The sequence below is a fragment of the Dermatophagoides pteronyssinus genome, unplaced genomic scaffold, assembly GCF_027571235.1.
Source record: "Dermatophagoides pteronyssinus isolate colony J.1.1.1.1 unplaced genomic scaffold, Derpt_VIB-CSIC_2022.12 sq0003, whole genome shotgun sequence".
NCBI lineage: Eukaryota > Metazoa > Arthropoda > Arachnida > Sarcoptiformes > Pyroglyphidae > Dermatophagoides > Dermatophagoides pteronyssinus.
Genome location: NW_027461527.1, coordinates 449,554 through 474,373, shown reverse-complemented (window position 1 = coordinate 474,373; position 24,820 = coordinate 449,554). Strand labels below are relative to the sequence as shown.

Here is a 24,820-nt window from a genome sequence, read left to right as displayed (position 1 = left end):
TATTTTTGTTTTTTGTTTTTAAATTCTGTACTTTAAATGATTAAATTATCTTTTATAGATAACAAACGGTTATTTTCACACTTGTTGATGAATGTTGTTATAATAATCATCATCATCACTATGAATAATGTGTGTATGGCATATAGCTTTATTTCATTTATTTTGCATGGTATTCCAAATAATCAAACTGAATGGGATATTGTACGATATCCATATAAATCAGTTTATGGATTACCAAAATCATTGAATTGTGATGAATCAATTAGAAATAGTTTTTATGAATGTGAAAAATCATCACATCATACTTGGAAAATTACGGTTGATGATTATGTAAGTTTTATACAAAATGTAACAATTTGAAATTAATTTTAAATTGAAATGAACCAATATTTTTATCTTTTTTCGAAAGTTTTATGAAACAAAGGAACTTTGCTGTTTCATTATGGAAACGATGAATTGTGAATCGAATGTTGCAAAAAAATGTAATGAACAATATTCGGAAAAATTAGAATCAAATACAAGAGATACATTTAAACAAGTATGTGATAAAATTGTTGGTTCTAATTATGGTTGGCATTGTTGGTGGACAGAAGAAAGACAAATTAAAGCTGGTATTGTAGCTTCAATAATTGTTTTGGCTATTATAGTGATCTGTGCATACACTGGATATCGAATTTATAATGATAAGTAAGTGTTAAATTTTTTATTTTTTATTTAACCAATGAATGTTTTCTGACCAAATCATTTTTTTTTTTGATAGAAAAATTACTAAATCACCTAATCCTATGGGTCCAGAAAAAGTTGAATTACCACCAACAACAACAAATATTAAACCAAAAAGTATAAAGACAATTCAAAGAGAAATAATGAATGATTTATATCCAATGTCAATTGAAACACCACCGCCAACACCACCACCAACATCATTATCATCATCAACAGCATTTCAATTTTCATCGAATAATTTCGACAATATTATTGATCAAACTAATATAGCAAATAATATTTCTCAAATATGGATAAATTGAATATTACCTAAAACCAAACAATTTCTGTTAAATGAATTGAATTTTAAATTATTAAATTTAAAAAAAATAATAAATTACAAATTATAAAAATTTAATTAGATTTTTTTTGTTTTAAAAAAAATTAGAATGGTTTGAATTTTAGTATAAATTTGACTAAACATTCATCAATATTTTGTGTAAATTATTTTATTTAATTTTTTTGTTTTTGAAAAGTTATGATTAAATCATCTTTTATTGATAATAATAATCATAACAAACGGCTATTTTCAAAATTGTTGATGATCATTGTCATAATCATCACTATGAATAATGTTTGGATGGCAAATGGTGGTTTTTCAATCATTTTGCATGGTAATAATCAAACTGAATGGGATACAGTACGATATCCATATAAATCAGTTTATGGATTACCAAATTCATTGAATTGTAGTGAATGGATTAGAAAACGTTTTAATGAATGTGAAAAATTATCACATCATAATTGGCAAATTACGATTGATGATTATGTAAGTTTTATTCAAAATGTAACATTTGAAATTGATTAATGAACCAATTTTTTTTTGTTCTTTTTTCGAAAGTTTTATGAAACAAAAAAATTTTGCTGTTTCATTTGGGAAACGTTGGATTGTGAATTGGATGTAGCGACAGAATGTAATGAACAATATTCGACAAAATTAGAATCAAATACACGAGATACATTTAAAAAAGTATGTGATCAAATTGTTGGTTCTAATTATGGTTCGGATTGTTGGTGGACAGAAGAAAGACAAATTATTTTTGGTATTTTAGCTGGAATCCTTATTTTGGCTTTTATTTTGATCTTTGCAATCGTTGGATGTCAAATTCATCAACATACGTGAGTGTTATTTCTGAAATATTTAAAAAAAACTATTTGACAATTCGTTCTTTGATCACAACAATTTTTTAGTAAACTTGATGAATCACCAAACTATCCAAAAGCAAAAAAAATAACCGATCCAAAAAAGCTTCAAAAATTGAAAGAATTTTTATATCCAGAATCAATAGGAAATATTCAAAAACCAGTAGAATTAAGTGCAGTGAATCTACAATCACCAAAAACAATAACTGTTCAAAATATTGGACAAGCAAGAGATTATAGAATTTTTAATGAAATAAAAAAAATGGATTTTCCAATTCAACCGGAAATGTTGGATGATTTTCTACCAATACCGAATGTAAACGTTCCATTAATAATTATAACGCCACCAACACCACCACCATCACCACCACCATCACCATCATCAACAATACAACTACCGGTTATTGATCAAGCAAATGTAGCAAAAAATATTTCCGAAATGATATTAACAACCAATATTCAAAATACAAAATTATTATAAATTTTTACAATATAAACAATGTGTGTTAACCGAATTACTAAATAATAATAATAAATAATTACAAATTATAAAAATTTAATTTGATTCTTTTTCAAAAAACTACAATGGTTTGAATTTCAGTATAAATTTGACTAAACATTTATCAATATTTTGTGTAAATTATTTTATTTTAATTTTTTGTTTTTTAAAAGTTATGATTAAATCATCTTTCATGAATAATCATAACAAACGGCTATTTTCACACTTGTTGATGATTGTTGTCATGATCATCACTATGAATAATGTTTGGGTGGCAAATGGTGATATTTCATTCATTTTACATGGTAATCATACTAATCAAACTGAATGGAATACAGTACGATATCCATATAAATCAGTTTATGGATTACCAAATTCATTGAATTGTAGTGAATGGATTAGAAAACGTTTTAATCAATGTGAAAAATTATCGCATCATAATTGGCAAATTACGATTGATGATTATGTAAGTTTTATTCAAAATGTAACATTTGAAATTGATTAATGAACCAATTTTTTGTTGTTGTTCTTTTTTCAAAAGTTTTATGAAACAAAAAAATTTTGCTGTTTCATTTGGGAAACGTTGGATTGTGAATTGAATGTAGCGAGAGAATGTAATGAACAATATTCGACAAAATTAGAATCAAATACACGAGATACATTTAAAAAAGTATGTGATCAAATTGTTGGTTCTAATTATGGTTCGGATTGTTGGTGGACAGAAGAAAGAAAAATTACTTTTGGTATTTTAGCTGGATTCCTTATTTTGGCTTTTATTTTGATCTTTGCATGCCTTGGATATCACATTTATGAGCAAAGGTAAGTGTTATTTCTGGAATATTTGAAAAAAACTATTTGACAATGTGTTTTTTTATCACAACAAACAAACCAATTTTTAGTAAACTTGATAAATCACCAAACTATCCAGAATTTAAAGGAAATGTTCCATTAATAATTGTAACGCCACCAACACCACCATCATCACCACCACCAACACCACCACCATCAACACCACCATCACCATCATTATTATCGGCTACTTTCAACTATGCTATTGATGATTTGCTAATGTAGCAAAAAATATTTCCGAAATGATACAAACAATCAATATTCAAAATACAAAATTTCTATAAATTTTTACAATATTAACAAAGTGTGTTAACCGAATTACTAAATAATAATAATAATAAATAATTACAAATTATAAAAATTTAACAAGAATAGTTTGAATTTTAGTATGAATTTGACTAAAAATTTATCGTATTTTTTTGTTTTCCAAAAGTTATGAATAAATCTTCTTTCATGGATAATCATAACAAACGGCTATTTTCACACTTGTTAATGATTGTTGTCATGATCATCACTATGAATAATGTTTGGATGGCCAATAGTGATAATTCATTTATTTTGCATGGTAGTCCTAATATTCAAACTGAATGGGATACGGTACGATATCCATATAAATCAGTTTATGGATTACCAAATTCATTGAATTGTAGTGAATCGATTAGAAAACGTTTTAGTGAATGTGAAAAATTATCACATCATAATTGGCAAATTAAGGTTGATGATTATGTAAGTTTTATTCAAAATGTAACATTTGAAATTGATTAATGAACCAATTTTTTTGTTGTTGTTCTTTTTTCGAAAGTTTTATGAAACAAAAAAATTTTGCTGTTTCATTTGGGAAACGTTGGATTGTGAATTGAATGTAGCGACAGAATGTAATGAACAATATTCGACAAAATTAGAATCAAATACACGAGATACATTTAAAAAAGTATGTGATCCAATTGTTGGTTCTAATTATGGTTGGTCATGTTGGAACCAGCAAGAAAGTGATAGTTGGTATTATGTTGGTATTATAATCGGAATTTTAATTCTTATAATTATCGGTGCATGCCTTGTATATCGAATCTACAGCTACACGTAAGTGTTATTTTGTTTTTGTTTTGTTTTTTTTTGCTTTGACAATGTGTTCTTTGACCCCAACAAGCAAACCATTACGTATTGATGAACCAATTTTCAGTATGTTGGGCAAGCAAGAGATTATAGAATTTATGAAAAAATAGAAGAAAAATTGAATTTTCCAATTCAACCGGAAATGTTGGATGATTTTTTTTTCTATACCAAAAGTTCCATTGATAATTGTAACACCACCAACACCACCACCACCATTATTATCAACAACAATACAACTACCGGCTACTTTCAACAACGGTATTGATCAAACTAATATAACAAATAATATTTCCCAAATGATATCAACAATCAATATTCAAAATACAAAATTTCTATTAATTTTTTTCAATATAAACAATATGTGTTAACCGAATTATTAAATAATAATAATAATAAATAATTACAAATCACTAAATAATGTTACAAATACAATTCTATTATGAATTTAGAAAACAACAATGAAAATGAACAAAAAAAATTAAACGATATAGAAACAATTACAATAGAATAAACAATAACAACAATGGAATTGAATTTTATTTAAAATGCCAACCAGATTCTAACAGATTTTCTATTCTAGAGTTACGAGTTTTTATTATTGAAATTTTTATCAGTGAAAAAAAATTTATTACTGATTTATTACTGATTTAGTATTACTGAAACGATTAAAATTTTGTCATAATGAGTTCTGCAGCAGTACAATATGGTATTGGAGCTTTTTTTGTTACTTTGTTGGGGATATGTTATTACTATGTATTTAGAAAATCGTTATTGAAATCTGCTAACAAAGAAGAAATTGTGACTGATGGAACAATGATAGAAGCATCACCAACAACAACGACAGAAGTTAATGCAGATAAACCAGGAGTGATGATAGTTAAACCGATGACGGATACATCACCAGCAATAGCAAAACCAATGATGGCAGATAGGATGGCGAAACTATCTCAAGTAGTAACAGCAGCATCAGCAAAAATGTTGCCAGATTCTACCACTATTGCTTATAAAGTATAAAATTATTTATTTATTTATTTATTGATCAAATGCACACTGCCCTAAGGCATTTGTGCAATAATAAAATTAACAAAATTATGAAAAAGTATAAAATTATTTGATAATTTCAATAAAACTTATTGCTGATAAATTGATTTAGTAATTTTTGTTTCTTAATATGTGATGAAATCTATTTCGATTCAAACTAGATTTCACCGAATTTCACCGAAGATTATAGAATTTATGAAAAAATAGAAGAAAAATTGAATTTTCTTTAATTCAACCGGAAATGTTGGATGATTTTTTTTCTATACCAAATGCAAAATTTCTATAAATTTTTTCAATATAAACAATATGTGTTAACCGAATTAATAAATAATAATAATAATAATAAATAATTACAAATTATAAAAATTTAACAAGAATAGTTTGAATTTTAGTATGAATTTGACTAAAAATTTATCAATATTTTGTGTAAATTATTATTTTTTTGTTTTTAAAAAGTTATGATTAAATTGGATAATCATAACAAACGGCTATTTTCACACTTGTTGATGATTGTTGTTATCATCATCACTATGAATAATGTTTGGATGGCCAATAGTGATAATTCATTTATTTTGCATGGTAGTATTAATAATCAAACTGAATGGGATACGGTACGATATCCATATAAATCAGTTTATGGATTACCAAATTCATTGAATTGTAGTGAATCGATTACAAATCAATTTTATGAATGTGAAAAATCATTACATCATACTTGGCAAATTACGGTTGATGATTATGTAAGTTGTACAAATCTAATGATTATAAAATTGTTGAACCAGAATTGACTTATTTTGTTCTGTTTCATTTTTTTCGAAAGTTTTATGAAACAAAAAAATTTTGCTGTTTTATTTGGGAAACAATGGATTGTGAATTGAATGTTGCAAAAAAATGTAATGAACAATATTCGAAAAAATTAGAATCAAATACACGAGAAACATTTACATCCATTTGTAATCATATTGGTTCAACAGATAGTTGGTCATGTTGGAACCATCCAGAAAGTGAAAGTTTTGTTTATGTTGGTATTTTAATTGCGATTTTTTTATTTGTTCTCGTTGCATGCCTTGTATATCGAATTTAACCCGGATACTTTCAACAATGGTATTGATCAAACTAATAAAACAAAACCGAATTGAACTGAATAAATTTAAAAAAAAAATTAATTACAAATTTTAAAAATTTAATTAAATTTTTATTTTGAAAAGCAAGAATGATTTGAATTTTATTATAAATTTAATTCAAACATTTTATTCAAACCCTTTGTGAAAATCATTTTTATAATTTTTTTTTGCCGTTAAAAAAATTATGATTAAATTATCTTTCAATGATAATAGTAACAAACGGCTATTTTCACAATTGTTGATCATTATTATGACAATGAATAATGTTTGTGTGAACAATGGTTCTCATATGCATTATTCATTCTTTACTAATGCCACTAATACCCAAATGAGAACTAAAAGCAGCCAAAGTTTTCCATATAAATCTGTTTATGGTTTACCAATTTCATTGAATTGTAGTAAATCAATTCATTTACAATTTTCTCAATGTGAAATATCATTTCGTGATAAATGGTTTATTACTAATGATGAATTGGTAAGTATTGCATAATTAATGAATTTGAAATTTTTATAAATTCACCTTTTTTTGTTTTGTTTCTTTTGAACAAAAAAAAAAGTTTTATCAAACAAGAAAATTTTGCTGTTTTGTTTGGGATACACTGAATTGTGAAATTAATATAGCCATCCAATGTTCATATGAATATTCACAAAAATTGGAAAAAAACACTCTAGAAACATTTACTACCTTTTGTGAACAAGCTGGTTATAAACCATTTAGTTTTTTTTGTGATTGGGCAATTGGAACACTAGTCGCTGCTGGTGTCTTTGGTTTTTGTTCATTACTTATGATTGGACTTATTTGTTATACAATAGGAATGTGTATAAAATATCGTGTTTAGAGAAAATTTTAAATAATCGTAAGTAACTGTGTGTATTTTTTTTTGTCTGTTTAATAATGATCTTCTGATTTTCCAACACCTGTAATAACCAACATATATAGAAAATGATCTCAAAATAAAATATTATGTGGTGGGCCCAATCGGAAGATTATTACACGAAAATTTACAAAATATTATCAAATTTTTTTTTTTAATTAATCAAATTAAAAATAACAACATTATTTAATAAATTTTATTTACAAAATAAAAATTCATTTTCATCAACAACAACAATTGATTTAAATGCTCAAATCAAATTTCTTATTGTCAAAATTCTAATTTACGTTTTCTTCGTTAGAATCGAAATAACTTGAAATTTTTTTTTTATTACAAATGAATAAATTATTCATTTGTAATGATCAATTTTATTCAAACATCTTAATAATAATGATTATAATGACTAGTAATAATGTTTTATATATACAATCATATAATAATAATCTAAATGAATTTAAAATCATCAATCGTTTTGCATATAAATCTGTTTATGGTCTACCCGAATCATTGAATTGTAGTAAATGGATTATTGATCAATTTTTAAAATGTGAAATATTATCACAAAATAAATGGCATATAGATTTAGATGATTATGTAAGTTTTCTTTTAAAATTTTTTCTAAAATTATTAAATCGAATTGATATCTTTTCTATGCTTCTTTTGAACAAAAAAAACAAAAAAAGTTTACAAAAACAAAAGAATTTTGCTGTTTTGTTTGGGAAACAATGGACTGTGAAGTGAATGCAGCCAATGAATGTTCACAAATATATTCACAAAAATTAGAAATAAACACTAAAGAAACATTTAATATTGTTTGTAAACAAATCAAATCTGAATATCATAGTTGGTCTTGTAGATGGACAATTGAAGATAAAATTTTTGTTACTATTGGAATAGTAATTATTTTTTTTATTTTATCATTAATTTGTTTAATATTTGGATTTTATTTAGATGATAATCGGCGTAATCAAGATTGAGATTTAATGTAAAAAAAACAATATTAACAATGTATAAATTCAACACTAATAATAATAATTTTATTTACATAAATTTTTAAATTATAAAAAGTAATAAAATAAATTTCAATTACTAAAATATTTTTATAAATCTATTTTTTGATCAACAACAACAACGAATTTTTATTAATAAATAAAATTTTTCAATCCAAAAAAAAAAATTCCATTCATTGTTTTTCTTTCATTGAAAATCGTAAAACGATTTTAAATTTTAAATCATTTGATCAACAACAACAACAACAACAAAACAACAAAATGAATGAATTATATAATAATGTTCAGTTTAGTTCAATCATTTTCACAATAATAATGATTATTGATTATTGTTCATTTATTCAATCATATAATAATAATAATATTGATAAAAATTTAACCAATCATGATAAAAATGGTTTTCATCCATCCCAATCAATGAAAACAAATTCATTTAATTGTAGTCAATCAATTTATAAAGAATTTTCTCAATGTCAAACATTATCACAAAAAAAATGGAATATTCTTCGTAATGATTATGTAAGTTATTATTTGTGAATAATGATTTTTAAACATTAATTTAACCAATTCATTTATTTTGTTTTGAAAAATTAAAAAAAGTTAACTAAAACAAAAAAATTTTGCTGTTTTATTTGGGATGCAATGGATTGTCAATCAAAAGTGGCAGCAATTTGTTCAAAAGAATATTCAAAACAAATTGTACAAAGTACTAAAGAACAATTTGAAACAATGTGTAAACAAATTGGTTCAGCATATAATAGTTGGTCATGTAAAATGGCTATTGAAATTAAAATTCTTATTATTATTGGTACAATTTTTATTATTTTGACAATGTTTTGTTTGATTATTAGATTTGTTTATGGTAAAAATTATAATGTTGAATCTCATAGTGTTGATAAATGTTCGAAAAAAATAATAACAGATAAATCGATAAATAATGAACTATCATTACCAACAACAACAACAAAAACAACAACTGAAATGTCTTCTTAATAATTGAAAATATAAATATTTTTTTTTGTTGTTGATAATTTTAATAAAAACTCATCTTTGAAAAAAAATTGATTTATAATCGATTTTATTGTTGTGAAACATCACCAAAAACCAGCAGGCAACAATAAATAATGTTACAAATACAATTCTATTATGAATTTAGAAAACAACAATGAAAATGAACAAAAAAATTAAACGAAATAGAAACAATTACAATAGAATAAACAATAACAACAATGGAATTGAATTTTATTTAAAATGCAAACCATATTCTATCAGATTTTCTATTTTAAAGTTACGAGTTTTTATTATTGAAATTTTTATCAGTGAAAAAAAAATTTATTACTGATTTATTATTACTGAAACGATTAAAATTTTGTCATAATGAGTTCTGCAGCACTACAATATGGTATTGGAGCTTTTTTGGTTACTTTTTTTTTGGGGATATGTTTTTACCAAGTATTTAGAAAATCGTTATTGAAATCTGCTAACAAAGAAGAAATTATGACAGATGGAACAATGATAGAAGCATCACCAACAACAACGACAGAAGTTAATGCAGATAAACCAGGAGTGATGATAGTTAAACCGATGACGGATACATCACCAGCAATAGCAAAACCAATGATGGCAGATAGAATGGCGAAACTATCTCAAGTAGTAACAGCAGCATCAGCAAAAATGTTGCCAGATTCTACCACTATTGCTTATAAAGTATAAAATTATTTGATAATTTCAATAAAACTTATTGCTGATAAATTGATTTAGTATTTTTTGTTTTATGTAATGAAATCTATTTCGATTCAAACTAGATTTCACCGAAATTTCGAATAATATTTGGTTCCTTTTTTCATATCCTTGGCAGAAATTTTCTTCTTAAAAAACAGTTTTTAAACTGTGCTAAACCATTTAAAATTTTTATTAAATCAAAGTATTGCGATTTTGGATTTTTATTTCAAAATTATGAAAATTTACAACTGTTAAAAAACGATTAACACGTTCGCTACCAGCGAGGAATATATTCGTCGTCCATTTGCTGTGGTTCAATGTGTTTTTTGCAAGCGCCGGCTTAATGAGTGTTAATGAATTGAAATCATAATTCAAAAAATTAGTGGACAAAATTATTATTTTTTTTTATTCGATTGTTTCAAAAAATTATGTTACCTGTATTATGTTTAACCCTGTTACTGGTTATTAGATGTTGGGAAATCTGAGTGGAAAAATAGAGTCTAATGAATAGAGTAGAGTTTTTATGGTATTGAAAATTTCTTCCATGGAATAATACCCCCATTTCGAATCATGAAAATGAACAAAAATTAGAAACGAAATAGAAACAATTACAATAGAATAAACAATAACAACAATGGAATTGAATTTTATTTTAAATGCAAACCATATTCCAACAGATTTTCCATTCTAGAGTTACGAGTTTTTATTAGTGAATTTTTTTTTGTTACTGAATTTTTTTTTTTATTACTGAAAGAAACGATTAAAATTCTCTTATAATGAGTAAATTGTTTGCTTGTAATTATCGATTTTATTCAAACATTTTAATGATGATTGTAATGGTAATCGATTGTGGTTCATTTATTCAATCATATCAAGATCCAAACTACAAAAACATTGTTTATAACAAACCAAATTCATTTAATTGTGATAAATCAGTATATGACAAATTTTATCTATGTGAAAAAATACAACAAGCAAGTTGGAAAATGCATCGTGATGATTATGTAAGTTGAACAATAATATATATGTTGAATGATTCTAATATCAATGAACAAATTCATTTTTTTTTGTTTGAAAACCAAAAAAAAAAAAGATGAATCCTACAACAGAATTTTGCTGTTTTATTTGGGATTTTATGGATTGTGAAATAAAAGAGGCGGAAAAATGTTCAAAAGATTTTGCAAACCAAATTGAAGCAGACACTAAACAATTTTATGAACCAACGTGTAGACATATTGGCGCAGAATATAAAAGTTATTCTTGTGTATCTTTTTTGAGTAAAGCAGCTTCTGTTGGTATTGGAGCTTTTTTAGCTGGTTTGCTTTCGTTTTGTGCATACCATTTTAGAAAAGGAATTAATACAATAACAAACCAAATGCGTGTCTTAGGAGGATTTCCGATAATTGAAACATCACCAACAGCAGTGATGTCAAATGAACAGATGACAGAAATATCACCAACAACGACAACAGAAGTGACGAGAATTAAACTGAAAGGAATTGCACCAATGAGAACAACACCAACAATGATGTCAGATAAACCGATGATAGAAATATCACCAACTACAACAAAAACATCAGGAATAATTTTAGAAAAGATGATGAAACTATCACAAGCATTAGCAGCAGAATCTGCAATGATGCCAGATTCTATCGCTTTGAAAGTATAAGATTATTTGATAATTTCAATAAAAACTTATACCTGATAAAATTGATTCATTAATTTTTTTTGTTTCTTTATGCAAATATTTTTCAAACAAACAAACAAAATAGAATAATAATTAATTTAAATATTAATATATAATTTTTTTTCCTTTTACAAAAATGGTTCGAAATTTATAATATAAATTTTCTAAAATTTTAATGATCATTCTTGTTGGTTATTTAAATGTTTTTTTGTTTTGTTTGTCAAAACGACAAAATATAGTTAGTATTTAAGTAAAAATCATTGGATAAATCTTTTTTTTCATTTTGTAATAATTAATTTTATTCAAAAATATTAATAATCATCATGATGTTTATTATGATGATTATTATGATGATCAATAATAATAATGTACAAACATTAACAACAACGACAAAGATTAATAATCAAGATATTGATATGAGAAATTTAACCGAATGGTATTTAAAAATATTTCCATATAAATCAGTTTATGGTTTACCATTATCATTAAATTGTAGTGAATTGATTTATGATCGTTTTTATCGGTGTGAAAATTCATCACGTTTTCAATGGCATATTACTAATGATGATTATGTAAGTTGTGCACAAACACACACACAAATATTGAATTTTAAATTAACAAAAACCATTTACTTTTGAAAAAAAAAGTTTTATATGACGAAAAAATTCTGCTGTTTTGTTTGGAATACAATGATTTGTGAACAAAATGTTGCTGCCGAATGTTCAAATGAATATTCAAAAAAATTAGAAACAAACAAAAAAGAATCATTTGAAATTGTTTGTGATTATATTGGTTCAACATATCAATCATGGTCTTGTTGGTGGACAAAAGATAAACAAATCTATTTTAGTATTGGATTTTTTATACTTATTATTTTATCCATATTTATAATTATTGGTATTTATCGAATTAATCGTTTGATAAATTCAAAGTAAGTTTAGCCTAAAACAAGATGATATTATATTTTCGTTTGGGAAAATAATTTTTTGATATCTAAAATTTGATTTAATGTTTTTTTTTTGGTTTCAGTCAAATCACTGGTAAAAAAATGAAAAACAATATTCATAATGATAAATTGGAAAAATTTTTACAACCATTTTCAACAAAATCATCATCACAAACAATTACAATGCCAATATCGATAACAAAATCATCATCATCATTATCATCTGATGGATATTTGGATGAATTATCCGAACAAATGACAACCAAACCAAAAATTGTTGATTATATTTATCATCCACATGAAATGGCAACTATTTCCACATCATCATCATCTTCTGGATTAACATCATCCGATGAAATGAATAGAATTTATTATAATTTAGGTATAAATATTCAATCATTATTATCACCACCACCATAATAGATTTATCTTCAATTTCTTTTGATTTCAATAAAACAAATTAATTAATTAACTAATTAAATAAGTCTGGTATAATTTTCATTTAAAATTATTTGATAAATCGAACTAATAATAATCATCGAATAGTATTTTGATTTTAGTATAAAATCAATGGAATTTCTTTGCCAAACTCGATTGAAAATTTCAATTAATTCGATGATTTTAAAATCAACATTATTCTAACAACAAAAATTCAACCAAAAAAAAAGATTTTGGTTGAATTTTTGTTGTCATCAAAATTATGTATTCAAACAAAGCCGAAAGCGATCGAACATTTCAACGAATTGATAATAATCAAATTGATTGGGATGGATTACGTTTTCCATATAAACCTGTTTATGGTATACCGAAATCATTGAATTGTGACAAATCAATTCATGAAAAATTTGATCAATGTGAACATTCAATTCAACTAAAATGGGAAGTTATTATACCTGATTATGTAAGTTTGTTTGTGCATTGATTTTAAAAATCTAATTCATTTCCATGTTTTATTCAGTTTTATGAAACAAAAAATTTTTGCTGTTTTGTTTGGGAAACAATGGATTGTGAGATTGGTGTAGTGACACAATGTTCACAAGAATATTCGGAAAAATTAGCATCCAATACTAAAGAAACATTTACAAAAGTATGTGCTCAAATTGTTAGTTCTGGTTATGATAGTTCGTCTTGTTGGTGGACAGCAGAACGACAAAAACATGCAATTATTGCAGCCATTGTTATAGGTATTATCCTTGCAGTAATTATAAGCGCTTCAATATATGGTTGTGTTCATTGTTATCGTAAAAAAGCTCCTGCAAAACTGTGAGTAAAATTTTCATTCGATTTTTAAATCATTTAATTAATTAAAATTGATCAATTCTTTCTATTGAAAAAATTAATTAGAGCAAATAAAATTGTAATAGACGGTAAATTATCACCAACAAAATCAATTAGTAATAAAAATGATAATATTGTTGTTATTAAAGACGGTCAAATATCACCAACAAAATCAATTAGTAATAAAAATAGTAATATTGTTGATATCAAAGACGGTCAAATATCACCAACAAAATCAATTAGTAATAAAAATGGTAATATTGTTGTCATTAAAGAAGGTCAAATATCACCAACAAAATCAATTAGTAATAAAATTGGTAATATTGTTGTTATCAAAGACGTTCAATTATCACGACAATCATCATTATCTCATAAACCATCGATAAATTCAATAAGTAAGAATGAAAGTGGTAATATTTTTGATATCAACGACGTTCAATTATCACGACAATCATCATTATCTCATAAACCATCGATAAATTCAATAAGTAAGAATGAAAGTGGTAATATTTTTGATATTAATGACGATAAATTATCACGAAATTCATCAATAAATTCAACAAGTAGTTTCAAAAGTGCTGTTGATCCCGATGATTTATTTAAAACAATTGCACAACAATGGGAAGAATTATCACGTAATTCATTGATGGATGAATCATCAACATCATTAAATCCATCAATACTTAACGTCGAACAACAACAATCGACCGTTTTACTAGGACCCACACCAGAAATAGAGAAAGACACATTATTTAATGATGTATGTCGGTTAGTTAACTTCATAATGCCTAGAATTGTGCCAACACCAGATACATTTAAGAAGTAAAAATGACAACCGGTTATCTTCAATTTCTTTCGATTTCAATAAAACAAATTGATTAATTTAGTATTTTAATAAATAAAAATTTTCATTTGAATTCATTCAATTAATTAACACGTTCGAGTGTAAACAGTTTTTGAACTACCAGCGACGCATATGTCCGTCGTTCGAGTTCTTTATTTTAAGACTGCCGACGAAAATATGCGTCGTTTTAGTATTCAATGCCATTCAAAGTTCTATTATAAAAAATTCCATTCGAAACATTTTTGCCAGTACCAGTATTACTTAAACACACAAAACAATAACCGGTTATTTTCAATTTCTTTTGATTTCAATAAAACAAATTAATTAATTCACTAATTAAATAAGTCTGGTATAATTTTCATTTAAAATTATTTGATAAATCGAACTAATAATAATCATCGAATAGTATTTTGATTTTAGTATAAAATCAATGGAATTTCTTTGCCAAACTCGATTGAAAATTTCAATTAATTCGTTGAATTGAAAATCAACATTATTCTCAGAAAAAAAAATTTTGGTTGATTTTTTGTTGTCATCAAAATTATGTATTCAAACAAAGCCGAAAGCGATCGATCATTTCAACGAATTGATAATAATCAAATTGATTGGGATGGAATACGTTTTCCATATAAATCTGTTTATGGTATACCGAAATCTTTGAATTGTGACGAATCAATTCATGAAAGATTTGATCAATGTGAATATTCAATTCAACGAAAATGGGAAGTTAGTATACCGGATTATGTAAGTTTGTTTGTGCATTGATTTTAAAAATCCTAATTCATTTCCATGTTTTATTCAGTTTTATAAAACCAAAAAATTTTGCTGTTTTGTTTGGGAAACAATGGATTGTGAGATTGGTGTAGTGACACAATGTTCACAAGAATATTCGGAAAAATTAGCATCCAATACTAAAGAAACATTTACAAAAGTATGTGCTCAAATTGTTGGTTCTGGTTATGATTTTTCGTCATGTTGGTGGACAGCAGAACGACAAAAAAATGCAATTATTGCAGCCATTGTTATAGGTATTATCCTTGTAGTAATTATAGGCGCTTCAATATATGGTTGTGTTCATTGTTATCGTAAAAAAGCTGCTGCAAAACTGTGAGTAAAATTTCCATTCGATTTTTGAATCATTTAATTAATTAAAATTGATTAATTCTTTTTATTGAAAAAATTGATTAGAGCAAATGAAATTGTTAAAGATGGTAAATTATCACCAAAATCATCAGCAAGATCAATTAATAATAAAAATGGTAATATTGCTGTCATCAAAGACGGCAAATTATCACGACAATCATCAACAAGATCAACTAGTAATATAAATGGTAATATTGCTGTCATCAAAGACGGCAAATTATCACGACAATCATCAGCAAGATCAACTAGTAATATAAATGGTAATATTGCTGTCATCAAAGACGGTAAATTATCACGACAATCATCAACAAGATCAACTAGTAATATAAATGGTAATATTGCTGTCATCAAAGACGGTCAATTATCACGACAATCATCAACAAGATCAAATAGTAATAAAAATGGTAATATTGCTGTCATAAAAGACGTTCAATTATCACGACAATTATCACGACAATCATCAACTAGATCAACTAGTAATAAAAATGTTAATATTGTTGATTCTGGTAATTTATTTGGCAAAATTAGACAACCACCAGAAGGATTACAACAACCGTCATTATCTCGTAACTCATCGATGAATAAATCATCAACATTATTAAATCAACCAATACTTAACGTCGAACAACCACCATCAATACATAACGTCGAACAACCACCAACGATACTTAACGTCGAACAACCACCAACGATACTTAACGTCGAACAACCACCATCAATACATAACGTCGAACAACCACCAACGATACTTAACGTCGAACAACAACCAACAATACATAACGTCGAACAACCACCAACGATACTTAACGTCGAACAACCACCAACAATACATAACGTCGAACAACCACCAACGATACTTAACGTCGAACAACCACCATCAATACATAACGTCGAACAACCACCAACGATACTTAACGTCGAACAACCACCATCAATACATAACGTCGAACAACCACCAACGATACTTAACGTCGAACAACCACCAACAATACTTAACGTCGAACAACCACCAACGATACTTAACGTCGAACAACCACCATCAATACATAACGTCGAACAACCACCAACGATACTTAACGTCGAACAACCACCAACAATACTTAACGTCGAACAACCACCAACGATACTTAACGTCGAACAACCACCATCAATACTTAACGTCGGACAACAACCACCAACAATACTTAACGTCAAGCAACAACCACCAACAATACTTAACGTCGGACAACAACCACCATCAATACTTAACGTCGAACAACCACCAACAATACTTAACGTCGGACAACAACCACCAACAATACTTAACGTCAAGCAACAACCACCAACAATACTTAACGTCGGACAACAACCACCATCAATACTTAACGTCGAACAACAACAATCGACCGTTTTACCTTCAACTTTGAAAAATGATACTAAAGCACCAGAATCAGAATCATGGTTTAATAAAGTAAAAAAGAATTTTATTGACCAAACAATAGACAAGTTTCGGTCTAAAATTTTAACATCAGATCCAACACAAGATGATCCATGGGCAACACCAAAATCATGGACGGATAAACTAGGATCTTGGCTAGCAGATAATATTGCTGCAGAACTTGAAGAGGCTGATTATCTTATTGACCCAAATACTGAATATCTTGCTCAAGCATCAGAACCTGCACCGGCACCAGCTTCATCATCAAAACCATCATCATGGACGGATATATTCAAATCTTGGCTAAGAACAAATGTTCCTCCAGAATTTGACGAGACTCATGTTATTGACCCAAATAACAATAGTCAATTGCTTTCGCGAGCACCAGAAACAGCACTAGCATCAACATTAGAAAAATCATGGACGAAGAAACTAGGATCTTTTGTAGCAGAAAATCAATCAACATTTGCACCATTAGCACCATCATCAATTTATGAACAAATTAAACCTTAATAATAATAATAAATTTTATTAAACACACGCTGCCCGAAGGCATTTGTGCGATATTATACAAATTAAACCTTGGATACCAGATAAATTATATCCAGATATAAATATTAATGATGATTACATGATTGAATCTTAAAAGGTTCCGCCTACCAGCGATGATCATAATATGCGTCGTTTTTAAATAATCAAAAAATTCTATGGGCTATGGTTTAAGATTTTTTTTTCTCAAACGTGCTGCTAAATCGAATATGTTACAACAATAAAAAACAAAAACAAAACAAAAATGATTATAAATTTCACTAGCTATTTATTTTATTTTATGAATTTTTTTTTATTTTTTTGTTTTTGAATTCTTTTCGCAAATGATTAAATTATCTTTTATAGATAATCATAACAAATTGCTATTTTTACACTTGTTAATGATTATTGTTATAATTATCATTTTGAATAATGTTTGTATGGCTAATAGATCATTCATAGTACTTGGTAATCATAGCATGGTGGTCATTAATGATAATAATAATAATAATCATAATCAAGCTGAATGGGATACGATACGATATCCATATAAAACAATTTATGGTCTACCAAATTCATTACGATGTTTTGAAAGGGAACCATCATTGAATTCGATCATTTCAAAATTACTTCCTTATCATCCGCATCAATTTTTGTTTTGTTGAATTCTGTTTATAAATAATTAAATTATTAATTGATTGTCGATAATCATAAAGAAACAAAATTCAAATAAAATAAATTAATTTTACAAATTTATAAATGAAATAAAAACAAGAATGATTAGAATTTTATTATAAATTGAGGAAATTTTTTTAAATTTATTAATATTTTAGTGCAATTATTTATATAGAAATATTACAATATATTCTATTCAAATGATTAAATTGTTCTTTATGGATTATCGATTCTATTCTAAATTGTTAATGATTATTGTTATAATTATCACTGTGAATAATGTTCGTATGGCCAATAGTGATAGTTCATTTATTTTGCATGGTAGACAAAATAATCAAACTGAATGGGATACTGTACGATATCCATATAAATCAGTTTATGGATTACCAAATTCATTGAATTGTGATGAATCAATTATTAATCGATTTTATGAATGTGAAAAATCATCATTTCATAATTGGGAAGTCACTATTGATGATTATGTAAGTTGTACAAATAGAATGATTTGATAAAATTGTTAAACCAAAATTGACTTATTTTGTTCTGTTTCATTTTTTTTTTTTTTTTGAAGTTTTATGAAACAACAAAATTTTGCTGTTTCATTTGGGAAACAATGGATTGTGAATTGGATGTTGCAAAAAAATGTAATGAAGAATATTCGAAAAAATTAGAATCAAATACACGAGATACATTTAAAAAAGTATGTGATCAAGTTAATGCAGCACAAAAAAGTTTATCATGTTTATGGTCTAAAAAAACCCAAACTAATTTTGGTATTGCAATGGGAGTTATTGGTACCATTCTTTTGGCTATTTGTGCATTTTATTCATTGTATAAGATAGGAAGTTGGTATAAAAAATTGTAAGTGTTATTATTCTTGAGAAAAAAAATTTTCAATTTAACAATCAATATAAATCTGATAAAACAATCAAACATATTTTACATTAATTTGATCTTTTTAGAAGAAAATATCCAAATCCATTTAAAGATAAAGATTTTACTTGGCCACAAAAATTTGATCGTGCAATTACTCCAAGATCGAAAAGAGCGAGAGTAAAATATATTGGATGTACAGCTAAACAGACAAAACCAACTCTTCCTGAAGTTACTATTAAAAAACCTAGAGGAAAACCTTACCAAGATTCTTTTCTTCATAGAAACTCGACTTATCGAGGAGAAATACCAAAGAAATCACCATCGATAACACCAAAATCCTCAATATCATCATCATCAAAATCATTAGCATTATTTCCACAATCAGGATCAACACCATCATTAGCGTCAACAAGATCATCATTATCACTTCCTGAATCATCAATTAATAAAATAAATGATGTAGCACAAAGCTTAACAAATTCGATATTACAATGGAATATTGAATCAAATACAAAATTATTTTAAATTTTAAAAAACACAAACAAAAAATTTCAATAATTTATCTAATTAATTTATCAATTTTATTGATTTTTAATGAATAAATTTAATTACAAATGAAAATTTATGAATGAAATAAATGTTTTACCGAAAAAAAACAAAACAGAATTTTATTATAAAGTTAATGAAATTATTGGAAAAATTCAAAAAAAAAAAAAAAAAAAATTGAGAATTCATTTATATAGAAATATTACAATATATTCGAATGATTAAATTGTTCTTTATGGATTATCGATTCTATTCAAAGTTGTTGTTAAGGTTTGTTGTTATGATTATCACTATGAATAAATGGTGTATAGCCAATTCATTCATAGTGCATGGTAGCCAAAATAATCAAACTGAATGGGTAAGATATCCATATAAATCAGTTTATGGATTACCAAATTCATTGAATTGTAGTGAATCGATTACAGATCGATTTTATGAATGTGAAAAATCATCACATGATAGTTGGAAAATCTCAGTTGATGAATATGTAAGTTTTATTCAAATTTATAACAATTTGAAATTGATTTTAAAACAATTTTTTTGTTTTCTCTTACTTGAAAGTTTTATGAAACAAAAAAATTCTGCTGTTTCATTTGGCAAACAATGAATTGCGAATTGATTGTAGCTGCAGAATGTAATGAACAATATTCGAAAAAAATAGAATCAAATACACGAGATACATTTAAAAAAGTATGTGATCAAGTTATTGGTACTAATTATGGTTGGCATTGTTGGTTTACAGAAAATAGAATAGTTTGGGCTGGTATTATAGCTGGAGCGATTCTGCTTTTCATTACAGTGGTCTGTGTATTTGTTGGATTAAAAATTCATAATAATAATAAGTAAGTGTTATTTCATGAATTTGACAATGACAAGTGTTCTCTGATCAAAACAAACATTTTTTTAGAATCAAACAACTTCAAAAAGATCCTATTCCCCAAAAAATTCCTTTTCCCGATAAAATTATAATTCCAAAATACGGAAAAAGTGAAATTGGAAATATGGATAGTTTTTTGAAAAACGTTGATAGACTAAAAGCATTTACACCTGAACAGCTTACAGAGGCAATGATCAAATCAAAATTGATTTATCCATCACCAACATCACAATCAACAATATTATCACCACAACAATCAATTACGCAGCCATCAACACCAACACCAACATCGGCACCGGTACCGGCACCAACACCAACCATAACACCAACATCGGCACCGGTACCGGCACCAACACCAACCATAACACCAACATCGGCACCGGCACCATCACCAACCATAACACCAACACCATCATTAGCATCAATAAAATCATCATTATCTCTTTCTGAATCAACTAAAATAAAAGATATATCACAAGACATAACAGATTCAATATTACAAATAAACATTGATCCAAATACAAATACGAAGCTATTATTTTTCGAAATTTAATTGATAGTTTAATAATATTGTATTAAAAAAAATATAAAAAAATACCTTCAATAATTTACAAATTAATTTATCATTTAAATCAATTTTAATGAATAAATTTAAAAACAAATAAATAATTTAATTACAAATGAAAAAATAAATTAATGAATGTTGATCGAATATTTTACAACAACAACAAAAACAAAAAACAAAACAAGAATGATTAGAATTTTATTATAAATTGAAGGAAATTTTTTTAAATTTATTAATATTTTAGTGAAATTATTTAAATAGGAGTATTACAATATATTCTATTCGAATGATTGAATTGTTCTTTATGGATTATCGATTCTATTCTAAATTGTTAATGATTATTGTTATAATCATCACTGTGAATAATGTGCGTATGGCCAATAGTGATAATTCATTTATTTTGCATGGTAGACAAAATAATCAAACTGGATGGGATATTGTACAATATCCATATAAATCAGTTTATGGATTACCAAAAGCATTGAAATGTGTTGAATCGATTAGAGATAGATTTTATGAATGTGAAAAATCATTTCATAGAAAATGGGAAATCGCTGTTGATGAATATGTAAGTTTTATTCAAAATGGTAATATTTGAAATTGATTTTAAAACAATTTTTTTTTGTTTTCTCTTACTTGAAAGTTTTATGAAACAAAAAAATTCTGCTGTTTCGTTTTGGAAACAATGAATTGTGAATCGGATGCTGCAAAAAATTGTAATGAAGAATATTCGAAAAAAATAGAATCAAATACACTAGATACATTTAAAAAAGTATGTGATCAAGTTATTGGTTCTAATTATCGTTGGCATTGTTGGTGGACAGAAGAAAGAAAAGTTTGGGCTGGTATTATATCTGGAGTAATTCTGCTTTTTGTTGCAGCTTACTGTGTATTTGTTGGATTGAAAATTCATAAGCATATGTAAGTAATATAGTGAATTTTTTATTTTATTTTTTTTTTTTTGACTCTGCGTTCTCTGACCACAACAAACAAACCGATTTTTTTTAGGAAAGACAGAAAATTGGAAGCATTAATAATTCCCAAAACAAGAGTCAATCCAAATAAAGGAAAAACTACAGTAGACAAGCTTAAAAATATTCAAAAAATAATGAAAAATTTAAAACCTGAAGAGCTAAAAAGAGCAATGGATGAAGCAAAATTAACATCGATATCGCCAACAACAACAACAACAACAAAATCACCAATAACACCGAAAACAGTTTCGTCAACAACAACAACAAAATTACCAATAACACCGAAAACAGTTTCGCCAACCACCACTACTAACGTTAACAAAAATTTTAATCAAAGATATAAAATTCTTAGTGATAAAATAGCAAATTATTCACAAAAAGTAGCAGAATTACATTCGGATAAATTTTTACGACATTACAATAAATTGAATAATCAAATAGTGGATTATTCACAAAAATTGAATACATTATTAGATCATAATATTTCATCATTAAAATGAATTTTTTTTTACCAAAAATTCTCTTTTTTCATATTCTGTATATGTTTTTGCGTTTGTTGATAGATTTTTTTTTGATTGCTAAAATTCCGTTTGATAAAAGTTTAATAAAAGTGACTTATTATTTGAGAGCAACTATTTTGCTTGTGTGATCTTTGTAACATCGCTCTACCAGGACAGTTATAATATTATATGGTGGCAGGTGTCTTTGTTCTATGTTGTTACGATCCGGAAAAATAATAATGTCTATGAATAACCAGCTATCTGACGATGACCAATCGTCATATTCTTCGGCATCGCCAATTTTCGTTGATCAAAAATTTGGTTGGGTCCAAACTCGACCGAAAATAGAACGCGAAACTATCGAACAGTATGTGAAGTATTTCAACTGTGTGGCTCGTGTTAATCGTTGGATGGATGAAAATAAAGTTGATATGTTTGAACTAGTATTATACACTAGAGGTAATATCGTGTCAGGTAAATTAATGAATGAAATAAATGTTGATTGAATATTTTACAACAACAACAAAAACAAACAAACAAGAATGATTAGAATTTTATATATATAGATGAGGAAATTTTTATTAAATTTATAAATATTTTAGTGAAATTATTTATATAGAAAATATTACAATAATATTCTATTCAAATGATTAAATTGTTCTTTATGGATTATTATCGATTCTATTCAAAATTGTTAATGATTGTTGTTATAATCATCATCACTATGAATAATATGTGTATGGCCAATATTGATAATTCAATTATTTTGCATGGTAGTCCTAAAAAACAAACTGGATGGGATTATATACGATATCCATATAAATCAGTTTATGGATTACCAAATTCATTGTATTGTGACGAATCGACTAGAAATAAATTTAATGAATGTGAAATATCATTTCATAGAAAATGGGAAATTGCTGTTGATCATTATGTAAGTTTTATTATTCAAAATGTAACATTTGAAATTGATTTTAAAATTAATAAAGCAATTTTTTTTAATATTATCTTTTTCGAAAGTTTTATGAAACAAAGAAATTTTGCTGTTTCATTTTGGAAACGATGAATTGTGAATTGGATGTTGCAAAAAAATGTAATGAACAATATTCGAAAAAATTAGAATCAAATACAAGAGATACATTTAAAAAAGTATGTGATAAAATTGTTGGTTCTAATTATGGTTGGCATTGTTGGTGGACAGAAAAAAGAATAATTAATGCTTGGATTATAACTGGAGTAATTCTGCTTGTCATTACAGTTGCCTGTGTTGCTGGATTGATAATTAATAAGCATATGTAAGTAATATAGCATGAATTTTTTTTTTTGTTGATTTCTCTGACCACAACAAACAAACCGATTTTTTTTTAGAAAAAACAAAAAAATGGAAGCAGTTGATAAAGCAATGGATAATGCAAGATTAAAAACACCAACAACAACACCATTAAAACGGAGAAGAGTTCCGCCAAAAACTACTTACGTTGACAAAGATTTAATTAAAGAATATCATAAAATTTTAAGTAAACAAATGGTAAATTATTCACAAAAATTATCATCATTACCCCCGGATCAATTATTACAACATTTGAATTATATGAATAATGATATAGAAAATTATTCACGAAAATTCAATATTATTAAATTATGGAATTATTAAAATGAATTTTTTTTCTCAAAAATTCTCTTTTTTTCTTTTTTCTGTTTGCGTTTGTTGATAGATTTTTTTTTTTTTTGATTGCAAAAATTCCGTTTGATCCATAACTACAATGAAAAAAAGTTCAAAATCGATTCAAATTCGATAAGTGATTTGAAAATTCGTTCAAAAA

At 26.3% G+C, this 24,820-nt stretch overlaps 16 protein-coding genes and 1 long non-coding RNA gene across 20 annotated transcripts; 16 read left to right on the top strand and 1 right to left on the bottom strand.

The window, feature by feature from the left end:
- Positions 1 to 3: 3 nt before the first annotated feature.
- On the top strand, positions 4 to 1,123 carry LOC113791248 (uncharacterized). The gene is made up of 3 exons (XM_027340998.2): positions 4 to 330; positions 410 to 687; positions 761 to 1,123. Exons 1-3 carry the CDS (start codon positions 37 to 39, stop codon positions 1,026 to 1,028), a joined length of 840 nt encoding a protein of 279 aa, XP_027196799.2. The 5' UTR covers positions 4 to 36; the 3' UTR covers positions 1,029 to 1,123.
- An 87-nt stretch (positions 1,124 to 1,210) lies between these two features.
- LOC113791381 (uncharacterized) lies at positions 1,211 to 2,451 on the top strand. The gene is made up of 3 exons (XM_075819383.1): positions 1,211 to 1,534; positions 1,607 to 1,884; positions 1,957 to 2,451. The coding sequence occupies exons 1-3, from the start codon at positions 1,244 to 1,246 to the stop codon at positions 2,387 to 2,389; spliced, it is 1,002 nt and encodes a 333-aa protein (XP_075675498.1). The 5' UTR covers positions 1,211 to 1,243; the 3' UTR covers positions 2,390 to 2,451.
- A 112-nt stretch (positions 2,452 to 2,563) lies between these two features.
- Positions 2,564 to 3,597, top strand: LOC113791249 (uncharacterized). The gene is made up of 3 exons (XM_027340999.2): positions 2,564 to 2,873; positions 2,949 to 3,226; positions 3,307 to 3,597. The coding sequence occupies exons 1-3, from the start codon at positions 2,583 to 2,585 to the stop codon at positions 3,479 to 3,481; spliced, it is 744 nt and encodes a 247-aa protein (XP_027196800.2). The 5' UTR covers positions 2,564 to 2,582; the 3' UTR covers positions 3,482 to 3,597.
- Positions 3,598 to 3,713: 116 nt separating this feature from the next.
- LOC113791255 (uncharacterized) lies at positions 3,714 to 5,513 on the top strand. Its single transcript, XM_075824991.1, has 3 exons — positions 3,714 to 3,982; positions 4,059 to 4,336; positions 4,404 to 5,513. Exons 1-3 carry the CDS (start codon positions 3,749 to 3,751, stop codon positions 4,477 to 4,479), a joined length of 588 nt encoding a protein of 195 aa, XP_075681106.1. The 5' UTR covers positions 3,714 to 3,748; the 3' UTR covers positions 4,480 to 5,513.
- Positions 5,514 to 5,840: 327 nt separating this feature from the next.
- LOC113791379 (uncharacterized) lies at positions 5,841 to 6,618 on the top strand. The gene is made up of 2 exons (XM_027341148.2): positions 5,841 to 6,150; positions 6,231 to 6,618. Exons 1-2 carry the CDS (start codon positions 5,869 to 5,871, stop codon positions 6,492 to 6,494), a joined length of 546 nt encoding a protein of 181 aa, XP_027196949.2. The 5' UTR covers positions 5,841 to 5,868; the 3' UTR covers positions 6,495 to 6,618.
- Positions 6,619 to 6,681: 63 nt separating this feature from the next.
- Positions 6,682 to 7,391, top strand: LOC113791250 (uncharacterized). The gene is made up of 2 exons (XM_075824992.1): positions 6,682 to 7,009; positions 7,092 to 7,391. Exons 1-2 carry the CDS (start codon positions 6,719 to 6,721, stop codon positions 7,371 to 7,373), a joined length of 573 nt encoding a protein of 190 aa, XP_075681107.1. The 5' UTR covers positions 6,682 to 6,718; the 3' UTR covers positions 7,374 to 7,391.
- Positions 7,392 to 7,717: 326 nt separating this feature from the next.
- On the top strand, positions 7,718 to 8,533 carry LOC142646348 (uncharacterized). 2 transcript variants are annotated; one of them, XM_075824994.1, is made up of 3 exons: positions 7,718 to 8,003; positions 8,093 to 8,305; positions 8,361 to 8,430. In XM_075824994.1, exons 1-3 carry the CDS (start codon positions 7,746 to 7,748, stop codon positions 8,391 to 8,393), a joined length of 504 nt encoding a protein of 167 aa, XP_075681109.1. In that variant the 5' UTR covers positions 7,718 to 7,745; the 3' UTR covers positions 8,394 to 8,430. The 2 variants fall into 2 exon arrangements, with proteins under 2 accessions (XP_075681109.1, XP_075681108.1); XM_075824993.1 differs by having other exon boundaries at positions 8,093 to 8,533.
- A 111-nt stretch (positions 8,534 to 8,644) lies between these two features.
- Positions 8,645 to 10,171, top strand: LOC113791253 (uncharacterized). Its single transcript, XM_027341004.2, has 2 exons — positions 8,645 to 8,938; positions 9,020 to 10,171. The coding sequence occupies exons 1-2, from the start codon at positions 8,681 to 8,683 to the stop codon at positions 9,410 to 9,412; spliced, it is 651 nt and encodes a 216-aa protein (XP_027196805.2). The 5' UTR covers positions 8,645 to 8,680; the 3' UTR covers positions 9,413 to 10,171.
- Positions 10,172 to 10,346: 175 nt separating this feature from the next.
- LOC142646349 (uncharacterized) lies at positions 10,347 to 10,722 on the bottom strand. Its single transcript, XR_012847303.1, has 2 exons — positions 10,577 to 10,722; positions 10,347 to 10,480 (listed from the first exon to the last, which is right to left on the bottom strand). It is a non-coding gene; the product is annotated as an uncharacterized LOC142646349 (long non-coding RNA).
- Positions 10,723 to 10,839: 117 nt separating this feature from the next.
- On the top strand, positions 10,840 to 11,863 carry LOC113791246 (uncharacterized). Its single transcript, XM_027340996.2, has 2 exons — positions 10,840 to 11,145; positions 11,235 to 11,863. Exons 1-2 carry the CDS (start codon positions 10,918 to 10,920, stop codon positions 11,808 to 11,810), a joined length of 804 nt encoding a protein of 267 aa, XP_027196797.2. The 5' UTR covers positions 10,840 to 10,917; the 3' UTR covers positions 11,811 to 11,863.
- A 158-nt stretch (positions 11,864 to 12,021) lies between these two features.
- On the top strand, positions 12,022 to 13,252 carry LOC113791378 (uncharacterized). The gene is made up of 3 exons (XM_027341147.2): positions 12,022 to 12,400; positions 12,476 to 12,759; positions 12,858 to 13,252. Exons 1-3 carry the CDS (start codon positions 12,152 to 12,154, stop codon positions 13,192 to 13,194), a joined length of 870 nt encoding a protein of 289 aa, XP_027196948.2. The 5' UTR covers positions 12,022 to 12,151; the 3' UTR covers positions 13,195 to 13,252.
- A 129-nt stretch (positions 13,253 to 13,381) lies between these two features.
- Positions 13,382 to 14,940, top strand: LOC113791252 (uncharacterized). The gene is made up of 3 exons (XM_075819370.1): positions 13,382 to 13,675; positions 13,733 to 14,037; positions 14,119 to 14,940. The coding sequence occupies exons 1-3, from the start codon at positions 13,475 to 13,477 to the stop codon at positions 14,876 to 14,878; spliced, it is 1,266 nt and encodes a 421-aa protein (XP_075675485.1). The 5' UTR covers positions 13,382 to 13,474; the 3' UTR covers positions 14,879 to 14,940.
- A 403-nt stretch (positions 14,941 to 15,343) lies between these two features.
- Positions 15,344 to 18,278, top strand: LOC113791245 (uncharacterized). Of its 3 annotated transcripts, XM_075824984.1 has the most exons (5): positions 15,344 to 15,640; positions 15,699 to 16,003; positions 16,085 to 16,420; positions 16,505 to 17,964; positions 18,038 to 18,278. In XM_075824984.1, exons 1-5 carry the CDS (start codon positions 15,440 to 15,442, stop codon positions 18,100 to 18,102), a joined length of 2,367 nt encoding a protein of 788 aa, XP_075681099.1. In that variant the 5' UTR covers positions 15,344 to 15,439; the 3' UTR covers positions 18,103 to 18,278. The 3 variants fall into 3 exon arrangements, with proteins under 3 accessions (XP_075681099.1, XP_075681097.1, XP_075681098.1); XM_075824982.1 differs by having other exon boundaries at positions 16,085 to 17,964; XM_075824983.1 differs by lacking the exon at positions 18,038 to 18,278 and having other exon boundaries at positions 16,085 to 18,036.
- Positions 18,279 to 18,826: 548 nt separating this feature from the next.
- On the top strand, positions 18,827 to 20,100 carry LOC113791251 (uncharacterized). Its single transcript, XM_027341002.2, has 3 exons — positions 18,827 to 19,141; positions 19,231 to 19,520; positions 19,622 to 20,100. The coding sequence occupies exons 1-3, from the start codon at positions 18,860 to 18,862 to the stop codon at positions 20,058 to 20,060; spliced, it is 1,011 nt and encodes a 336-aa protein (XP_027196803.2). The 5' UTR covers positions 18,827 to 18,859; the 3' UTR covers positions 20,061 to 20,100.
- Positions 20,101 to 20,310: 210 nt separating this feature from the next.
- Positions 20,311 to 21,557, top strand: LOC142646371 (uncharacterized). The gene is made up of 3 exons (XM_075825076.1): positions 20,311 to 20,568; positions 20,643 to 20,923; positions 20,989 to 21,557. Exons 1-3 carry the CDS (start codon positions 20,317 to 20,319, stop codon positions 21,509 to 21,511), a joined length of 1,056 nt encoding a protein of 351 aa, XP_075681191.1. The 5' UTR covers positions 20,311 to 20,316; the 3' UTR covers positions 21,512 to 21,557.
- Positions 21,558 to 21,757: 200 nt separating this feature from the next.
- Positions 21,758 to 23,001, top strand: LOC113791376 (uncharacterized). The gene is made up of 3 exons (XM_027341145.2): positions 21,758 to 22,091; positions 22,167 to 22,444; positions 22,532 to 23,001. The coding sequence occupies exons 1-3, from the start codon at positions 21,810 to 21,812 to the stop codon at positions 22,995 to 22,997; spliced, it is 1,026 nt and encodes a 341-aa protein (XP_027196946.2). The 5' UTR covers positions 21,758 to 21,809; the 3' UTR covers positions 22,998 to 23,001.
- Positions 23,002 to 23,610: 609 nt separating this feature from the next.
- Positions 23,611 to 24,651, top strand: LOC142646358 (uncharacterized). Its single transcript, XM_075825030.1, has 3 exons — positions 23,611 to 23,931; positions 24,018 to 24,292; positions 24,366 to 24,651. The coding sequence occupies exons 1-3, from the start codon at positions 23,644 to 23,646 to the stop codon at positions 24,649 to 24,651; spliced, it is 849 nt and encodes a 282-aa protein (XP_075681145.1). The 5' UTR covers positions 23,611 to 23,643.
- The last annotated feature ends 169 nt before the right edge of the window (positions 24,652 to 24,820 follow it).

Bases quoted from the DNA above. Each gene is read 5' to 3' on its own strand.
- LOC113791378 (XM_027341147.2), top strand. From the start codon at position 12,152: ATGATGTTTATTATGATGATTATTATGATGATCAATAATAATAATGTA. The intron at 12,401-12,475 runs GTAAGTTGTGCA...TGAAAAAAAAAG, and splicing joins ATATTACTAATGATGATTAT to TTTTATATGACGAAAAAATT. The intron at 12,760-12,857 runs GTAAGTTTAGCC...TTTTGGTTTCAG, and splicing joins AATCGTTTGATAAATTCAAA to TCAAATCACTGGTAAAAAAA.
- LOC113791381 (XM_075819383.1), top strand. From the start codon at position 1,244: ATGATTAAATCATCTTTTATTGATAATAATAATCATAACAAACGGCTA. The intron at 1,535-1,606 runs GTAAGTTTTATT...TTTTTTCGAAAG, and splicing joins AAATTACGATTGATGATTAT to TTTTATGAAACAAAAAAATT. The intron at 1,885-1,956 runs GTGAGTGTTATT...ACAATTTTTTAG, and splicing joins TGTCAAATTCATCAACATAC to TAAACTTGATGAATCACCAA.
- LOC113791379 (XM_027341148.2), top strand. From the start codon at position 5,869: ATGATTAAATTGGATAATCATAACAAACGGCTATTTTCACACTTGTTG. The intron at 6,151-6,230 runs GTAAGTTGTACA...TTTTTTCGAAAG, and splicing joins AAATTACGGTTGATGATTAT to TTTTATGAAACAAAAAAATT.
- LOC113791249 (XM_027340999.2), top strand. From the start codon at position 2,583: ATGATTAAATCATCTTTCATGAATAATCATAACAAACGGCTATTTTCA. The intron at 2,874-2,948 runs GTAAGTTTTATT...TTTTTTCAAAAG, and splicing joins AAATTACGATTGATGATTAT to TTTTATGAAACAAAAAAATT. The intron at 3,227-3,306 runs GTAAGTGTTATT...ACCAATTTTTAG, and splicing joins TATCACATTTATGAGCAAAG to TAAACTTGATAAATCACCAA.
- LOC113791253 (XM_027341004.2), top strand. From the start codon at position 8,681: ATGAATGAATTATATAATAATGTTCAGTTTAGTTCAATCATTTTCACA. The intron at 8,939-9,019 runs GTAAGTTATTAT...AATTAAAAAAAG, and splicing joins ATATTCTTCGTAATGATTAT to TTAACTAAAACAAAAAAATT.
- LOC142646348 (XM_075824993.1), top strand. From the start codon at position 7,746: ATGAATAAATTATTCATTTGTAATGATCAATTTTATTCAAACATCTTA. The intron at 8,004-8,092 runs GTAAGTTTTCTT...AAACAAAAAAAG, and splicing joins ATATAGATTTAGATGATTAT to TTTACAAAAACAAAAGAATT.
- LOC142646358 (XM_075825030.1), top strand. From the start codon at position 23,644: ATGATTAAATTGTTCTTTATGGATTATTATCGATTCTATTCAAAATTG. The intron at 23,932-24,017 runs GTAAGTTTTATT...CTTTTTCGAAAG, and splicing joins AAATTGCTGTTGATCATTAT to TTTTATGAAACAAAGAAATT. The intron at 24,293-24,365 runs GTAAGTAATATA...ATTTTTTTTTAG, and splicing joins TTGATAATTAATAAGCATAT to AAAAAACAAAAAAATGGAAG.
- LOC113791376 (XM_027341145.2), top strand. From the start codon at position 21,810: ATGATTGAATTGTTCTTTATGGATTATCGATTCTATTCTAAATTGTTA. The intron at 22,092-22,166 runs GTAAGTTTTATT...CTTACTTGAAAG, and splicing joins AAATCGCTGTTGATGAATAT to TTTTATGAAACAAAAAAATT. The intron at 22,445-22,531 runs GTAAGTAATATA...GATTTTTTTTAG, and splicing joins TTGAAAATTCATAAGCATAT to GAAAGACAGAAAATTGGAAG.
- LOC113791246 (XM_027340996.2), top strand. From the start codon at position 10,918: ATGAGTAAATTGTTTGCTTGTAATTATCGATTTTATTCAAACATTTTA. The intron at 11,146-11,234 runs GTAAGTTGAACA...AAAAAAAAAAAG, and splicing joins AAATGCATCGTGATGATTAT to ATGAATCCTACAACAGAATT.
- LOC113791250 (XM_075824992.1), top strand. From the start codon at position 6,719: ATGATTAAATTATCTTTCAATGATAATAGTAACAAACGGCTATTTTCA. The intron at 7,010-7,091 runs GTAAGTATTGCA...CAAAAAAAAAAG, and splicing joins TTATTACTAATGATGAATTG to TTTTATCAAACAAGAAAATT.
- LOC113791248 (XM_027340998.2), top strand. From the start codon at position 37: ATGATTAAATTATCTTTTATAGATAACAAACGGTTATTTTCACACTTG. The intron at 331-409 runs GTAAGTTTTATA...TTTTTTCGAAAG, and splicing joins AAATTACGGTTGATGATTAT to TTTTATGAAACAAAGGAACT. The intron at 688-760 runs GTAAGTGTTAAA...TTTTTTTGATAG, and splicing joins TATCGAATTTATAATGATAA to AAAAATTACTAAATCACCTA.
- LOC142646371 (XM_075825076.1), top strand. From the start codon at position 20,317: ATGGATTATCGATTCTATTCAAAGTTGTTGTTAAGGTTTGTTGTTATG. The intron at 20,569-20,642 runs GTAAGTTTTATT...CTTACTTGAAAG, and splicing joins AAATCTCAGTTGATGAATAT to TTTTATGAAACAAAAAAATT. The intron at 20,924-20,988 runs GTAAGTGTTATT...ACATTTTTTTAG, and splicing joins AAAATTCATAATAATAATAA to AATCAAACAACTTCAAAAAG.
- LOC113791251 (XM_027341002.2), top strand. From the start codon at position 18,860: ATGATTAAATTGTTCTTTATGGATTATCGATTCTATTCTAAATTGTTA. The intron at 19,142-19,230 runs GTAAGTTGTACA...TTTTTTTTGAAG, and splicing joins AAGTCACTATTGATGATTAT to TTTTATGAAACAACAAAATT. The intron at 19,521-19,621 runs GTAAGTGTTATT...TGATCTTTTTAG, and splicing joins GGAAGTTGGTATAAAAAATT to AAGAAAATATCCAAATCCAT.
- LOC113791255 (XM_075824991.1), top strand. From the start codon at position 3,749: ATGATTGTTGTCATGATCATCACTATGAATAATGTTTGGATGGCCAAT. The intron at 3,983-4,058 runs GTAAGTTTTATT...TTTTTTCGAAAG, and splicing joins AAATTAAGGTTGATGATTAT to TTTTATGAAACAAAAAAATT. The intron at 4,337-4,403 runs GTAAGTGTTATT...GACCCCAACAAG, and splicing joins TATCGAATCTACAGCTACAC to CAAACCATTACGTATTGATG.
- LOC113791245 (XM_075824982.1), top strand. From the start codon at position 15,440: ATGTATTCAAACAAAGCCGAAAGCGATCGATCATTTCAACGAATTGAT. The intron at 15,641-15,698 runs GTAAGTTTGTTT...TGTTTTATTCAG, and splicing joins AAGTTAGTATACCGGATTAT to TTTTATAAAACCAAAAAATT. The intron at 16,004-16,084 runs GTGAGTAAAATT...AAAATTGATTAG, and splicing joins AAAAAAGCTGCTGCAAAACT to AGCAAATGAAATTGTTAAAG.
- LOC113791252 (XM_075819370.1), top strand. From the start codon at position 13,475: ATGTATTCAAACAAAGCCGAAAGCGATCGAACATTTCAACGAATTGAT. The intron at 13,676-13,732 runs GTAAGTTTGTTT...TGTTTTATTCAG, and splicing joins AAGTTATTATACCTGATTAT to TTTTATGAAACAAAAAATTT. The intron at 14,038-14,118 runs GTGAGTAAAATT...AAAATTAATTAG, and splicing joins AAAAAAGCTCCTGCAAAACT to AGCAAATAAAATTGTAATAG.